The sequence below is a fragment of the Dromaius novaehollandiae genome, chromosome 8, assembly GCF_036370855.1.
Source record: "Dromaius novaehollandiae isolate bDroNov1 chromosome 8, bDroNov1.hap1, whole genome shotgun sequence".
Classification (NCBI taxonomy): Eukaryota; Metazoa; Chordata; class Aves; order Casuariiformes; family Dromaiidae; genus Dromaius; species Dromaius novaehollandiae.
Genome location: NC_088105.1, coordinates 17,473,272 through 17,489,225, shown reverse-complemented (window position 1 = coordinate 17,489,225; position 15,954 = coordinate 17,473,272). Strand labels below are relative to the sequence as shown.

The following is a 15,954-nucleotide window of genomic DNA, read 5'->3' as shown; positions in this document are numbered from 1 at the left end:
TTACTTGTGTTATTTCTTTATTTATTTATTTACATGTTTCCAACTGATAGTGCGTTCATTTTCTGTGTTGCAAAAAAGCGCCTGCCCTTACTTTTGTCCTCAGGTTAACTAGTACCTTGAGAGAAACTCTTTTTTTTTTTTTTTAGGTAAGTTCATTCAAAGTTCATTAGAAGGTGGAAAAAGGTAAAATTCCCCCCCCTCCCCCCTTGTATAAGAGAAGAACATTATCTAATGATGCTAAAATCTTGCAGGATGTGGGGCTTGATGAGATTAAGTGGATATAGCTTTTAAATTCATCTAGATGAGTTAGGCATCTAACATACATTGACTTTATTTTCAGTAGGACTACAGGAACAACCCTGTTTAATTAAACTTATTCATTAAACATCCTGTGAACCAAAACTTCTTAATTTTATTTGAAGTATCTATACATGTTGTTTTTCTTGAATTCCAGTTTCTAAGAATAAATAAAAATCCAGAGTAAAATACATATTGAACAAATGTGATCTTCGGTATTTTCTCACTGAAGAGGTACATCTTGGAATCAGTAGTAAACAATGATACTTAAGTTGTATATAATTATGCTTTGCTGGCAAGAAGAACCCAAGTTCAGTATAAAAGCTATACATAACTGTAAACTGATTTGGTTTCCCTATTCCCAAAGCTTAAAAGCAATAAATGCAGGACAAAATAATTTACAAATTGAAATAACTAGTTTCAGTTCCTATATAAAACCCATTGTATCAATGTTAATTTTTTATGGAGAGTTGGAGAAGTACCAGCTGGAGAAATGTTGGACTACTTCTGCATATTCAGTTTTTAGACTTTCTCCAAATGTCTGCTTTGGGTTTAAGTGCTATCACCAGCTCAAAACTTGACAGCTGATAACTACAAGACTAAGCTTTTAATACTGAAATCCATCACCCTCTTTCTCTAGAGGGCAAATCCGAACATGCTAATAAAGGTGGTTTAATAGAGATGCTTTTAAGATAGGAAATCTGATAGTTAGCAAAATGTAATCCAAAATAGGTTCTGGTTTGTTACAATTCTGTACAGTGAATGTAAAGATTACTTAAATCCCCCCTCTGCCCCCTGTATCTTCTCTGCTACTTTTTTTTCTAGATAAAGAATTGTTTTACTAATGGCAGAGTTGTACTAAGATAAACTTCTCCCTTCCAACACCTAACATTTTAGAGTGCATGCATAGAGGTATCTCATAACTTTGAAAGTTGTTTTTCTCTTACTGCGCATCTTCTAATAAAATAGATACCTAACCTGTACATGTAAGCCCACATTCACATAAGCAATGATGTTGGTGTGATACCCTAGGCAATAAAGACAAATATTTCCAAGTGCAATTTATTTCTTATTTAGGTTAAATCTGGAAAAGGTTCAGAAATGACCAAAAGGACAATCAAAGGTAAGGAACAATTTCCATGTGAAGTATGACTGACTAAAGTGGGAGCCTTGATGAAGGGGAAAAAATGGTGACTGAGGGATATGTGGTGATGGCCTCTAAAATCATGTTGGCGTGGAGACTGAAGAGGCAGTAGACACTCTCTTCTTCAGTGTATGAAGTAACAAAGGAAATTTGCGGTTGTCAGGTTCAAAACAAAAGGACCTTTAGAATCTAAGACACCCTGCAGCAAAGTATGACCCCTCTTAAATTATATGAGGGGTGTGTGTGTGCACATGTGGAAACAATTTGACAAACTCATGAGAGAAGAATCATTACATGCCATTAAATATATTGCTGTTGATTCAGAATGACTGAGCTGCAATTTGCTGAAGGCTCAGAGTATTCTGAGGAGATGTTACTAAGTGCTTGTCCCTTTAAATATATTCTTCCCTTGGCATCTGCTGTCCAGGCACAGGATGACAGTTTTGGTGATCCAGATTAAACAAAAGGTCCAGCTGTTTGCAGCGTAGAAATCTTTCTATGTATTCTTCTTTTAATTGGATCTACGAATCCTGCAGGTTCGCTATGGTCCTATTAGGTTCACTATGCAAAGTAGTAACAGGGACATTCTAAACGTTAATCTAGCATAGGGGAGTCAGCCTTTGGTTATTCTGCACCTTTGTCTTAAGCTAAGTCTTAAGATAATAAGCAGAGGCAAATTGGGTTATAGGGATATGCAGTAAGAGCCTAAGGGAGAAAAGAAAGGTTAATGATACTGTTAGGTTAACATCTACTGGATGTAGAGTGTAGAGGAGCCCTGAAAAAGCATTGACTCAAGTTTATAAATCAATGGTACGCAGCAGCAAGTTCAGCTATAATGGCTTGTATGAAGCCAGTCTAGGTTATCTCTGTATCCATTGCTTGATTTATCCACTCAGGGATTCTGGAAAACTGTTCTTTCTAAAAATGCTTCTCACTTCTACCTTAAAGGGGCAGTTTCAGTCAGTTTCTAAATACTTTGGAATTGCTTTAACAAATAGCATCCCCAATACAAGGCTATTTGCTATCTGCTTGCTTTTAATCGCTACAGTTAACTGGATTTTAGAATACAAGTAATTATTTTTCTTGGCCTATTGCATCTTTGCAGTATTTCAGAAATTTGCAACCCACTTACCATTAGCTAAACTCTCAATGCCAGATGTGTCAGAGAAGGTAAGGATACTGCAGTGGAGAAACTGGCAATATAACCCTTGGGAATACATGGACAACAGCTGGTATTACTCAGTTATTGAGACATGCAAGGAAATACCTTAAATGTGAACCATTCTCAATGTGTGTGCCACTTAATTACATATGTTAACTATGACTCGCTATACTAGTGTGATGCTCAGAGATGTTTGAGAAGAGACTGTTTCCTTTGCTGGTGCACTTAAGCAGCTGCTAAGATGTGAGAGAAAAATATATGCAATAATGATGGATATCCTTATTCTCATGTTTCAACAAAAAAAGTTAAAGGTTTAAAAACTGACCTTGTTTTTTCAAAACAGTTTTTATAAAGCTACCTTAAGTGAATGCTTAGAGAAAGAAGGCAGCTGTAGAGCAGTAACAGGGGTTGGCCAACATACTGATTCTACTTTCTGAGACTGTATGTAAACATGTGGAATACCATCATATACTCCAGTAGTAATGGTCACAGAACGAGCTGACTTTCTGATCTTTGTATTTATTACTCTGTATTTGTAGAAATATACTTGTATATCAAAGAGCAAAAGAATACAGTATTTCAAACTGGGTAGTTAAAGCTGTTTGCTTCTAACTTTAGCTAGATCTTCTGAAACTGCTTGTACCATTCGTTCTGTAGTTTTCTTCAAACTGTTTGCTGTCTGTATGGCATGATCCAGAGTAGAACTTATAATCTGTTGGGAATAATAAAATATAGCCATGCCAATATTAAAGACAAATGTTTCCATAGGTACAGAACAGAATGAAAGGGAAGCTTGCTTAAGGTTCTTTTGTGGCATATTCAACAGATCTTTTTCCAATACATGTTGAAAAGTAAAAGTTCTGAGTCATGTAGTAGACTACTCCAGGATTCAAGTTGGAGGTGTCTGCTATTTATTTCTCTTAGTGTAATCCATTGCACTGGGGGATATTGCTACTTTTTAAAGTAGCAGCCCCAGTGTAGCAGCCCCAATGTAGTGCATGCTTGTAGTATGGGAGGGTTGTCCCACTTCCTACACCCCCAGTTTTGGTAGCAGTTAGTGTGGCTAGGGTTGACACTTCTTGTTTCAGTCTACAAAACGTAATTCCAGAGGTAAGATCCATTCCTCCTTTTCTGGTCCCTTTCCCCATTTACGGCATTTAGTCCCTGTATAAAAGTCTCCAAAATACTTGTATGAAGGAATATACCAGAGTGAAATCCTTAGATGTGGCAGCATTTTAGAACATCCAGGTGGCCCAGAATGTGCATATACTGTCTGCAGTGTTTAAATGAAACTACAGGCCAAGAAGAAGCTCTTGTGATGGGGGAGTAAGGGTGTATAGGTGGCTTAAAGCCATTTTAGCACTCTCCACCTACTAGCTCTGTAAGTTCTTCATGTCTGAGAAGCACAATGCAGAATCTCTTACAGAGACTACTGTATAATACTTAAATGGTCTCCTGTATTCATGCCAGTTACAGTACTATACCTCATACTGAAGTTTATTTGGATTGTAATATAGTAAATCATAAGTGATTTTGAAGTAGCATTAAAAACATCTAAAATGCAAGGTTTTTTCTTATTCCCTCTTGTCCCATTCTGTTCTCTTCAAATGGACAAGACACGCTTAGACTATAATAATTTTCTAAGGATGTTCAAAAGTACCATGACAGAATGTACTCTTCCTGAGTTTTCTTTTGTTAATGTGCTAATTTTTCACTCTTACGTTTGCATTGGAATTGCTCACGTTTCTGTTTCTGATGTTGACTGCTGATTTGCTTCCAGGAGTCTTCTTTCTGGGTAGGCACTGAGGTGAAAGGATAACTGTATCATACATGCTTGAATAGCAGGTTTTGGCAGTCTCTATGTTTTGCCTAAAGGACATATATAAAGTATAGAGAGAGTAAAATATATACAATTTTAGTAACCAAATGAATTTTCAAACTATGAATTAGACATTTATACCTTGTTAGCATGTTTGTTTGCAAGTTAATTTTATAGTGAATAGAATTTTTCATTTAATTATAAAATGCAGTCCAGCATAACTTGTGTTGCATATGTACTGCAGTGAGATAGAAAACACTGCAGAATGCAAGGTCAGGAAATGGCTCATAATGGCAGAGGGCTGTCATTTCCTTGATGCTGTAACTATCTCTCACAAAGTAGTCTGTCATTGATTCCCAAGTGCAGTTGTTATACATCCAGGCAATTACTACCATGGTGTAATATGCTCTCAAAACTATGGTCACAAAAACCTTGTTAGAGGTTTTAGTCTAGTCTGTGTAACAGTTAAGAAGCCATTTTACTTCTCAGACTCCCAGTATAATTTAATGTCAAGGACTGTTATTTCTAAAGAAACAATTGGCAGCAAACAGAATTGCTTCTTAACTAGTACAAACTCACTCCTGGATCTGTGAATGTGACATCCTCTTAAAGTGAAGGGTTTCTTTTTTCTTTTTCAGTTAAAAAGTATGTCAGCTAAAGAGGTTACAGATGTTGAATCTTCATTGAGTTAGAGAGATTGATCAATTACGCTAAGAATTACTTACACTTCCTCTTATGGTAAGTATTTTAATTTCATTAGTGAGTAAAATTCTAATATACAGCATGTTCTGCAAAAGGGAAAGCATTGCCACTGCTTATGATACTGGTGGTTTTTTTTTTTTTTTCCCCATGTTGAATCTTTAATAATGACATCTACTGTTCTACTGCTTATATATATCAATTGCTATAGCTTACCTTTCAGAAAGTCTATTTACAAGTTGGTGTGGTGGTTTATTTCTATAAGCCTTTTGAGTGGAGATTCTCTTCTGTGAATAAGCTGAAAATGTTGAAGCCATGTTTAGTCAAAAGCAGAAAAATGTAATTTCCTATATATTTAAAACACTTTTCTGTTTAGTATAAATCATGTGTTCAGTTGCCATGAACAACTATGATAATGATAGCTACATCTTCTATACAGTGTTTTTTTTTTAATTTTCAATTTAATATCACTGCTGAATAAACTTAAATATGGTTATGAAAATTTTTGTAAATGAGACCAAATTATCTTTGGGTTTCTTGTTGAATTTGGTTCTTCAGTAAATGTAGACAGATTTGTATTCCACTCCATACAGTGGAAGACTGCAAGGGGGGGGAAGTGTAGTGTGATCACAGACTACTATAATCCTAATAATTAAAACACTATGAATCCAAGTAGTATTAATTTATAGTCTGAATATAGAGAAGTAACTAACTTATACTTTCTGCCTGCTATTGAAACATGCATTACTTCTTCCTATAGTACAGATAGGGAGAGAGAGGAATCTAGGAGGTACGTGACTTTAAAAGCTTGGATGTTCAATGTCTTTAAATATTAGGCTTTCCTTGAGCTTGCTGAAGGTCATACACAATTTCAGTGCAGAGCTGAAATTTCTGTTTATGCTACATTAGATGACAGCTAACACCAAACAAGTTGGCAGAGTAATGTCTGGTTTTATTATTTTTTTTCCATGTGGTACTGGAAAACTGGAGCTATTCCTGTCACAAGTGAAATATGGAAGGGATGACTGACAAAGAACCGGAGAAGGGTAAAGCTATTGTGCACTGGAATTAAACTGAGCTACGTATGTAAGAGCGGGATTTGCTGATCTTACCATCCACTGTTTAGATACAGTGCTACTGATTGCTCACACCAAATTAAATTTGGCCTGTCACTATAACTACTGGTATGGGCAGGCAGTAATGGCTTTATGCCCTGTAATGTACCTTGTGTTTTGTAATTATTTCAGTAAGACCTCATACTTACAAGTTAAACTGGAAACTTTATTTCTACATAGGGCACAAGACTGAGAAAACTCTTTGTAATTCTTGAGTTTAAATTGATCTCCACTTCCTCTAGTGCATCTGTGTCTAATTCCTGAAAACAAAGACATTGAGGTTAGAAACCAGGACACTATAAACAGCAATATTTTTATGTGGGCTTAAATATTTTTGCAATCATTATACCTTTTCTCTCTCCATGTAATCTTGTACTGAATGCCTTGTAATTTTCAGTCCGATGGTTCAGAAATTCCTCACTTTGTGAATCATTATAAGAACCACAGGTTGAGATGTCTTCTGAATCACTGCCTAAAATCCCCAAAATGTATTAAAAAGGTCTGAAATAAATACTAGAAATTATGGCTTGTTACCTAGGTACTTATTTGTCTTTCAGTACCATAATTTCTGAGCCCTTCACTGCCATTAACATTACTGCAGTTCAAAGTAGTACTTTGGTTTTTTTCTCCATTTTATGCATAGATTGAGTAGTAGGTGTAAGCACAGCTCTGGCCTTTGCATGCTATTGCTACTTACTCAGGTTGGTATCTGATAAATCGGTTGGTTTTCTTTGAATGAATATTGAACTTCTTCCAGTTTTCCTTTCCTGGATGTTTTTGTTACTTTGAACATGAAAACAGAATGAGATTTTAATTACATGTAAATGTTTGACTGCTGTTTAGTTAAAAAGCAAATTTACTCTTGGGAAAAACTCTATTCATACCAATTATCTGAAAAGGTGGTAAGTAGAAGCTTAAATTTAAAGTTAACCAATTGCAAATTAATCCTTTGATTTGGCTGTTAAACATGCTTTAAGTAAAAGGTGATAACCCCTTCTCTGTATAGCAAACTGTCATGAAATCCTGTGTATTTACTTAGAAGTGTCCACACATTACATCAAAATATTATCAAGGGTAAGGATGACATGGTTTCTGAGTGAGTAACTTTGGGCTATTTTTAAGGTTTTTAAATGTATTGCTTGTAGGGAATTAGAGGAATATCTGAGACATACCTTCTGACAGAATATAGTTCCTCGTTTGCCATATTTGTAAAATATATTTTCAACTTAAGGCATACAGTATCATCAAATCTATTTGGAGATTTTTCCACCCGTTTGTGAAAACAGTAATCGGAAGACTGAGCTAATTTTTCTTAAATAAGAGAGAAAACTGGAAGCTAGGTGAGTTTTACTGGATAAATACTAATTATATTCAATAAGATAGTCTGAGAGCATATTTCTCTTGTGCTTACCTTCTTCCTTCAGTATATTTAGAAGAATACCGTGTTCTACACTGCACATATTATAAGATCTAGCTTTGGATGGAGATACAATTTGCCAAAAATGCAAACTCCTGAATAAACCATACAGAATTATTTTATCACATTGACATTTCTGTAAATAAAACTTTACAGATTGAACTTTATATTTGAAATCTACATGGATTTATCAACATGCTATCCCTCCGTGGCCACCAGATTAGTTCGTGACAATGATTATTTCAGATATTTTTAGTTGCCAAAAACTCCGCAGTCATCCTTAGTCAGGTTGTTGAAATGTATCCCTAAATAGACACTAAATATAAAGCCTGTTCTCTTCATGTGCTATTAAAATAAGCTTGTGCCATTTAAGCACCGTAAAGGATTGGTCTTGGTGAGAAGGGCTGCTTTGTAACATAAATATAATCCTATTTTTAATAAAATCAACCAGAGTTTTGCCATTTCCCAGGTCTGGTATGTTGCATATACTGGTGATACAACAAAGAGCTGCTTGTTACTATAGCATCCTGTCATTTTGTATGTATTAAATACATTATTCAGTGTTTCAGGCAGAATCCAGTATACAGATATATGGATGCATCAATTTAGCTGTAGAAAACTACTTTTGCAACTAGGCAAAATATGTAATACACTTACCTTTCTGTATGTACTTCATCTGCATTAAATTTTTGACTTAATTTACCCTGACTGTGGGATCCAAGACGTTCAGCACTATGTATTTCCTCAGGTGAAAGAAATCTCTGTTGCACCCAGAAGGCAAAACAAATTGATAGATGATTGTTTACCTTTTTTTTGTATGTATCAAACAAGATAGTGTGAACAGTGGTATCATTTGCATGTCACTTCTAATACTGCTTTTAGTTGGCATCAATCCTACAAATTGATTTTCCTAGTTACAATTCTAACTGTAGAGCAGACTGGAAAACACTTGAACACTTCTTAATCTTTGTGGTTGGAATATAAAACAGGGCTTAGTGTAGCTTTGAGGATTAGGACATGTTCGTTCATTTCTGTCATGCCTTAAAACTAAAACAAAAGGTGGTTTGGTTTTTTTATTTGTTTTGGGGTTTTTTGGCAAGCAATTGGTTGTAGGTCTTTCCTCCAAAAAAGTAATAAAGGCAAGCTAGCCAACACAGTTAAGTCTTTCCTAAGAGAAGCCATCTTTATTGCAAATCTCAAAAATGTTCAGAAAGTCTTTCCTTAAGTCTCTCTTTTGGCAGCTAATTCAGCAATGCTGTTCTGTGCTGTATTAGCTCAAAAGCTGGGCTGTCCTCTTGTGCAAAAAAACTGAAGGGAGAAATGTTGTGTAAGTGATAAATGATCTCAATAAAGCTGAGTATGTTCATCTAAGATGATAAACTGAGTATGAAAACAGATATCATACCATTACATTTGGAGAAGACTTATTTGCTAGCAGACCTCCTTTTACCAGAGGCTCCATTTCTCTTTTGGGAGTTGATTCATTGCTCTTCTGTAACTTCAATTGGCTAAGGAGAAACCATTTATTTTATTTTTTTTATCTCATTAAGATGATTGTCATTTATCTAATACTCCCGAAAAGGGCAGGTATAGTCTCTAGAACCCTTTCACAAAGCTATGACAGGAATTATCTAAGTATCTGCATCCTTCCATTTTTTTGTAAAATTTGGAATATCACACAAACAGGAAATAATTTTGCTAGTCATTCACATCCTGAATTTGTGTGGTTGCAATAAACTTTATACAGAGGTGTGATTTAACTCCCAGTGAAACTGATGGGTTTTTGGCTTCAGCGAGTATCTGCCTTATGGACCTCAAAGTAGGAATGCTGGACTGGAAGGAATTCTTGGGTATGTGGTTAAGGAATTATATAAGAGGTTTAGTCTGGAAATACTCCACCTGCTCTCATGTATTTCAGACATCTCAACTTTCTATACTTGGCAAATAATTATAGATCAATTGCTATAACTTCAATAGCTTTGTCAGAGTTTTATACTTACACATGTGGGTAAGGATTGCACTTGTCACCTTCTAAAGGAAGTTTATGATTTGTCTGTGGGATTACATCAATTGTATGACTTGTATTTTCCACCTCGTCATTCTTGTGAAGAAATGCAGTTTCAATAGCTGTTCTTTCTGGAGGATCATTAATGCTTGAATTTCCTGAGCTCTGTACGAAGTAACCATAGTGTAAGACATATGTAGTATATATCATTGCATTGCAAGTACATGACTTCTACGAGCTAGCATTTTCTGAATGCCTCTAACTTGGGATTCAGAGAAGCTGGCTTTTAAAATACTGATAATGAAAGCATTTGGTGATATTTAATCATCTGTAGATTTGTAGAAAGCCACAACATTTTTTGTGCATTTTTGGTCCAGGATAAAATGTTACTATATTTACCAGTAAACTCTGTTTTCTATAGCACAGTAATATATTTCTTCTTGTAGTATTTCTGCAGTTTGAGAATCTTGGACAAACCAAGTAACACTTTCTTCAAACTGAATGATAGTGATTCACTTGCAAAAACAGAAAGACAAATTGGTAAAAGTTAAAATAGGTGCTCATTTTCTTATTCTGAACGCAAATACTTTTGAAGCTGGGATTAAAAACAGTCAATATAGCTGTGTTTCTACTTAGGTTTCAGTTAGAATTAATGAAATATTATGAAGGTTATATTTCATTAAAAAAAACTATTTGAAGTAATATGCTATCTAGAAGTATCATGCTTTTCCAAATACTAGGTGACTACAACCACATGGAGGTCAATGAGATTTGCATTCCTAAAACAGAGACTAATGCTGTCTTTCAATGGCAAAACTCACTAAGTTACCTCACAAAGAGAATACGATGAATGGGCAGATTCATATGGAGTAAGCAAAGGAGACAAGCCACGTTTGCGGTCATCAGTCTGTTCGTGGATGTCTTCAAGCAGCATGCCAAGTCTAAATATTTCCCCTTCCACCTTTCTAAACACAATTGCAGTACACAGTTAGTGAAACCTTTGTAAGCTGATGTTTTATTTCTTACTGGGGTAACAATACTGGGTATTGCAATAAACAATCCATAAGAAAAATAAATTCATAGATTTCACTGAGTCCATTTAAATACCTGAATTAATTGGTTAGATACTGCAATTGTAAGTAGGATACGTAAAGCCTGAGATGAATTTTGGCCAAATCACTTCTGGCTTACCACATATAAATTAAGATAATGTTTTCATTTCTGAAAAATTTTCTAAGGACAAATGTCTTAACGGTTGTAAGATACTCAGAAAATATCGAGAATGTGTTGATGTACTACTTAGTACTTATTTTCTAACCTTTCAGGATCAAACTTTCCAACATTGATAGACTTGTCCTTGTAGTTCTGCAGTTGTAAATTACGGTGCTCCTCTCTAGCAGTTAAATAATTCTGTTCCAGGGCATCAAGGCATCTTTTCAACTGATTTAACACCTTCACCAATAAGAGATAATTCAATAGTAAATGACATTATGATGTAGCAAGCTATACTGATAGCTACTTATGCTATGTAAGCCAGATTCTATTTGCAGTGATGTTAAGAATTTTGCTATTGATCTGAACAGGACTGCATTGTGTATGTCCACTAAGTAATCTCTGCTGCTGTATTATGTACAAGTAAAATATTAAACCATGACTTATGGACTGACGTCCTACATGTCAAAAGTCATAATTTTTATGGCCATTTAAGGCCTTTCACGAACAGTTTTGAGTTGTCGTCCTTAAAGCAGATTTAGGAATTCAGCCACCTACTGAACACCTTCATTTCTATTTTTACGCTCATAATTTCAATATGAGATTGAGAGAGAGATTTTTTTTTTTTAAACATCTGTTTGAAGAAAACACTGAGTATCTGGCCATAGATTTGCAAGTCTACAACCATTTACAGTGCATTTCAGCTGACTAAAAATGTATAAATTGATTTACCAGATATTTGTCTTGTAAAAGGAATGTCTCTTGGGTCATATGTTTAGAGAAGTCTTCTACCTTCAAGAGAAAATTTCAGATTTTTATTTGGGATTTTTAAAGTGAATACGCCAAATGAATATAAAATTTGAGCATCAGTGCTAAGTATATATTGAAACACAGCTGGTTATTACTCTCATTCTCAGCTGATCTGTTTGTTCCTTTAGTATTTGAGTCATTTTTTTTCCTTGTGTTATTTCTGGCAGTAAATTGGAAGGATTTAGGCAGTGTGTTTCTACTGTACCAGCTGATGGTAATGTTGATACTGTTGCCCCACACTGTAATCCTACATAACACAAGAGAAGATGAATCAGTTGGAATTTCTGCACAAACCATTTGTTTTACATAAAATATAATAAAAGTCTGGTCAAATTTACATCAAATAAAATTATCATTTGTATAGTCACTGTAACGTCATTTACCTGCTTCAGACAAACCAAGCATAGGTTGCATAGGAATAGGAGCATGTAATGCAAAGACTTCAGAGGATGTGTCAGTGCCTCTTGAGTAAATGGCAAAACTTGGATTTGGAAAATCTGACTGAGGAAGTATCTGCTAAAATATGAAAACTTTGTTTATAGAAATGCTGTATAGAACACTTATGGACATTAACTAAAAAAATTTACAAGTAGCTCAATGCACAGGACAAGTTATCAATAAAATGAAATATGTTTATTGTAACTAACCCATAATTTGATAAAATTTATAGTGTCTCATTGTATAGATACTTAAAATGTCAATTTTATGTTGTGAAAATTAGAAGACTTGCATAAATGGGAGGAACAATATGAAGATGACAAAATAGTTTGGGTGAATATTTATAATCTTAAAGATAAAAGAGAATGAATTAAGGAAGACTATTGTTTTGAGAGATTTACTTGAGGATTAAATCTCAAATGATCAGTATGATTCTGGGCATCAGCATGCTGTGTCAGCATCTTGTATACAGCCAGGAAATAACTGAGAACTATTAAACATTGTTACATCTCAAATAATTTTACTAAGGTACAAATCTAGGAAAGGACTTAGGCATCTGTACAGCTCTGTGAATGAACTCCATGGCAGGGCGTGAAACTGAAAAATGACGATCTAATTGCTACCATGATAAAAGAAATCTTAAAACAGTAAAGCAAAAGTCTTTAACATATGTATGGGCACAGTTTAAAAAATACTTTTTTAAGGAAAAAAGTTTCAATTTAAAGTACTTCTGGTGGATTTGAGTATTTGCTTATAATATTAGAAATGAGTATCAATGAAAAATGAAATGGTTTATAGTGAATTTCCTAATAATTTGAGGGGATGCTTTGTAATCACAAATAATACTGCAGAACCTTGTTAAATATTTTTAATAGAAGTGTCATAGAAATCTAGTCCTACAAAATTTTACTCATGAAAGCAATTCCTAACTGAATTGATATACTTGCTGATATCTATAGTTTTCTGCATGAACTAGTCATGTTAGATGTTGCTGGACACAAAATATTTTCTTATGGTAACATCACTCTTTACAGATATTAAGAATTTCTTAAAACACCTTATTTACCTCTAGCTGTTGCAATAATTCTGGAACTGTCATTTCTTCTTGATTCTCTACTTCAACAGAATCAAAATAGTTCTTGTCGTCTTCAGTGTCATTCACAGTTACTGATTTACTTGGCAAAATAGGGAAGGTTTTTGTCCTTTCAGTGATAGGAACTGATTTATTGTTGTCATTTCTTTTCGGTACTTTAAATTCTAGAGCAACTTTAGAGAAATCAGGAAGGCAATAATGAACTTGACCTTGGCTAAATTTGAGCTTGTGAGATGAACCTGTTCTCTTAAATGGATCTCTTTGTTCTTTTTTAGTGTTATGAAAGATGTGTGTATCTTCATTCTGACTAATTAGTGGTGAACTTTCTTGTATGCACCCACACTCAGAAGTAGCAGAAATGGATCTCTTTGAAACAAATGTATTTTTGTTTAGCAAAGTTTGATCCTTCTCACCAGTGTTTATTTTCTTGTGCTTTTCTAAGTGATACTCTTCAAAGTTAGTTGTCCGTTTTTCATGAGATAAAGGGCATTTGGCAAGTTCTGAAGTCTCAAGTTTATTCATAGTTTCATCAATACTTTCAGTAAAGGATATTTCTGGTATAGTCTCACATTCAATTAACGGGCATGTGGTTATTAACTCTCCCTTAGAAAAATGACGCAAAAGGACATTGGACATTTTTGAGTCAGTGAGGTGTTCCTGCCTGTCTGGTCTGCTAAAACCACCCACAGGTAATTCTTTCTTAAAAGATGCTTCACTGCCAGGCATTTCAACTGAAATTCCAGTTGTTTTGGTGGCGCATGTATGATAACTGAAAACTTCTTCAGGTTGTGGATGAGTTTCATAATTTGCTGCTGCTTTTATATTTTTGTTATCTTCAGAACAGGATATGTTTAAAAAAATATCGGAAATATGTTTTATACAAGTACAGTCACTCAAATTATCTGAATAATTACTGGGTGGACAGGTTATTCCTAGGTCTCCATCATAAGGTAAGTCTTCATTTTCCTCATCAGTTGTGTCTGTGATACAGTCTAATTCATTTAAAAATGAGCTGTTCGTTGGGGTTTTCATCCAGTCCGATGGCTTGCCCTTTTTCATAGTCTCCATATCCTGATTATATGGCATATGATGTCATAGCTTCTCAGCTTGGAGAGAGCACTTTTTCTATTGCATGGATCAAAATCTGTAAGGTATGAGTAATAGTTATTTTATATTTAAATACATTTGAGAATAGGATTTATTTATTTACCTACCTCAGGTTTTTTGCTACTCTGATTTACAGTCTTTACTAGGAATTGCCCTGACAGGGCTGTTTTCTTTTCACGCTTACACTAGTGGAAATCGGGATAAGCTAGGGAGGAAACAGTGCACCACAAACAGCAGAAGCACTGGGAAAGGCGAGTCCGGCTCTCACTGCCAGGTAAGGTCCCTCTGCAGTGCTAGAGACCAGAAACCTGCTACCCGAGTAGAGAGCAGCGCAGAAAACTTGGAATACGATTTCAGTAGGGAGAAAACCTCGTGTGTAATAAAATATAGCCTCTCGTATTTCACTTCACGGCTATGAGATACTTTTTATTCTCTGGCGTGCAGAGGCTAAAGAATTTTTTTTTTTTCCAAATTAATTCCTTTCCCCCCTTTCACCCCCTAAAACGCTGTACATTATTTTAGTACAACATTAATCCCCACCCTTCTTCGCTCCCCCAGGACGTTATTCGCTCCCTGTGCAGTCGGTACCGATGAGGGAGAGCGGCGGCGGCGCGCATTACCTTGCCGTTCGTCCCCGCTGCTCCTTCGCAGCCCAGTAACGGTGGCCGCGCCGCGCCTGCCCCTCTGAGCGCTCCTGTCCGCGGAACCGGCCGCTGGGGGCTGGAAATTGCTCCTGTTTAGACCCCCGCGAGCAGCCGCCGGCCGCGGGGGTGGCGCAGCCGGCGGTGTCCCGTTACGCGCCCGGTAACCCGAGCCGACGCCGCCCCCCAAAACGCGACACCGCGCGGTGCACGGGCCACACGGGGGTGGCGCTCCCGCCGCGACCGCCCCCGCCCTCCCTCCCCATTGGCTCGTGTGAATGATGCGGGTTTCCGGGGGGCGGGGCGGCGGCGCGTGCGCCGAGCGCTGCGGCTCGCGTGGGAGAGCCGTTGGCCGCCCCGCCCGTGGGGTGGGGGTGGGGCGGGCGGGGCGCCAGGCGATTGGCGGGTTCGAAGCGCGGCTGCGCGTGGGCGGGTGCCGCCGCCGTTGGCAGGGCCGCGCCCCGCCGCGCCCCGCCCCGCGCTGCCCCAGCTGTGGCGGTCGCTCTGGAGACTACTCCGGTACCGGGGGGCGGGCGAGCGGCCCCCGAGCCCGCGGCGGCCCGGCCCCGAGGTGAGGCGCGGCCCCGGCGGCGGGGGAAGCGTCGTGGGGCGGCGGGGGGGGGTGGGGCCGCGTCGCGGGGGCCGTCGGGGCGCGGGAGGGTCCGCGGCGGGGCCCGGCCTGCACCTGCTGGGCGCGGGGAGGCGGCTGCGGAGCGCGGCCCGGCGGCGGGGCCAGCGCCCCTGGTGCCCCGTGCTGCAGCGGCCTCATTTGTAGGCGAATAAACTCCCCGCGTAACCGGCCTCGGGAGCCTGAAGTCCGACGTCTTTTAGCGACCCTTCTTTCGGGTGTGTCTTACGGCTGCCAACATCTAGCGCTGTTGCAGTGCTCTAGAATCCCGAGTGATGAGACGAGAGCTCGAGGGCGGTGACCTCGCTTTTTTGCGAACGAAACCAGCGTGCAGCTCTCAGACCAGCCTTTGTTGATTGTGAATAAT

General features: G+C 37.6%; 2 protein-coding genes across 7 annotated transcripts in view; one reads left to right on the top strand and one right to left on the bottom strand.

Moving 5' to 3' along the window:
• Nucleotides 1-387: 387 nt before the first annotated feature.
• Nucleotides 388-15,230, bottom strand: AKNAD1 (AKNA domain containing 1). Of its 5 annotated transcripts, none has more exons than XM_026118709.2 (16): nt 14,939-15,230; nt 13,185-14,355; nt 12,064-12,196; nt 11,776-11,927; nt 11,603-11,662; nt 10,977-11,110; nt 10,488-10,623; nt 9,654-9,823; nt 9,059-9,161; nt 8,311-8,414; nt 6,934-7,019; nt 6,586-6,708; nt 6,386-6,496; nt 5,338-5,419; nt 4,325-4,472; nt 388-3,315 (listed from the first exon to the last, which is right to left on the bottom strand). In XM_026118709.2, the coding sequence occupies exons 2-16, from the start codon at nt 14,295-14,297 to the stop codon at nt 3,196-3,198; spliced, it is 2,775 nt and encodes a 924-aa protein (XP_025974494.2). In that variant the 5' UTR covers nt 14,298-14,355; nt 14,939-15,230; the 3' UTR covers nt 388-3,195. The 5 variants fall into 5 exon arrangements, with proteins under 5 accessions (XP_025974494.2, XP_025974517.2, XP_064371858.1 ...); XM_026118732.2 differs by having other exon boundaries at nt 4,346-4,472; XM_064515788.1 differs by having other exon boundaries at nt 4,346-4,405.
• Nucleotides 15,218-15,954, top strand: part of GPSM2 (G protein signaling modulator 2) — a 31,101-nt gene continuing 30,364 nt past the window's right edge. The window contains exon 1 of one of the 2 annotated variants that reach the window (XM_064515791.1): nt 15,218-15,530. In XM_064515791.1, coding sequence (XP_064371861.1) covers nt 15,238-15,530 — 293 coding nt within the window. In that variant the 5' untranslated portion in view covers nt 15,218-15,237. The remainder of the gene's footprint in view (nt 15,531-15,954) is intronic. The other variant, XM_064515792.1, reaches the window with a different exon arrangement.

Excerpts from the sequence above, each read along its gene's own strand:
- AKNAD1 (XM_026118709.2), bottom strand. The coding sequence starts at position 14,297 with ATGCCATATAATCAGGATATGGAGACTATGAAAAAGGGCAAGCCATCG. Across the intron at positions 11,111-11,602 it reads TTTTACAAGACAAATATCTG|GTGTTAAATCAGTTGAAAAG; the intron begins GTAAATCAATTT and ends TTATTGGTGAAG. Across the intron at positions 3,316-4,324 it reads TGAGCAATTCCAATGCAAAC|ATTATAAGTTCTACTCTGGA; the intron begins GTAAGAGTGAAA and ends TATTCCCAACAG.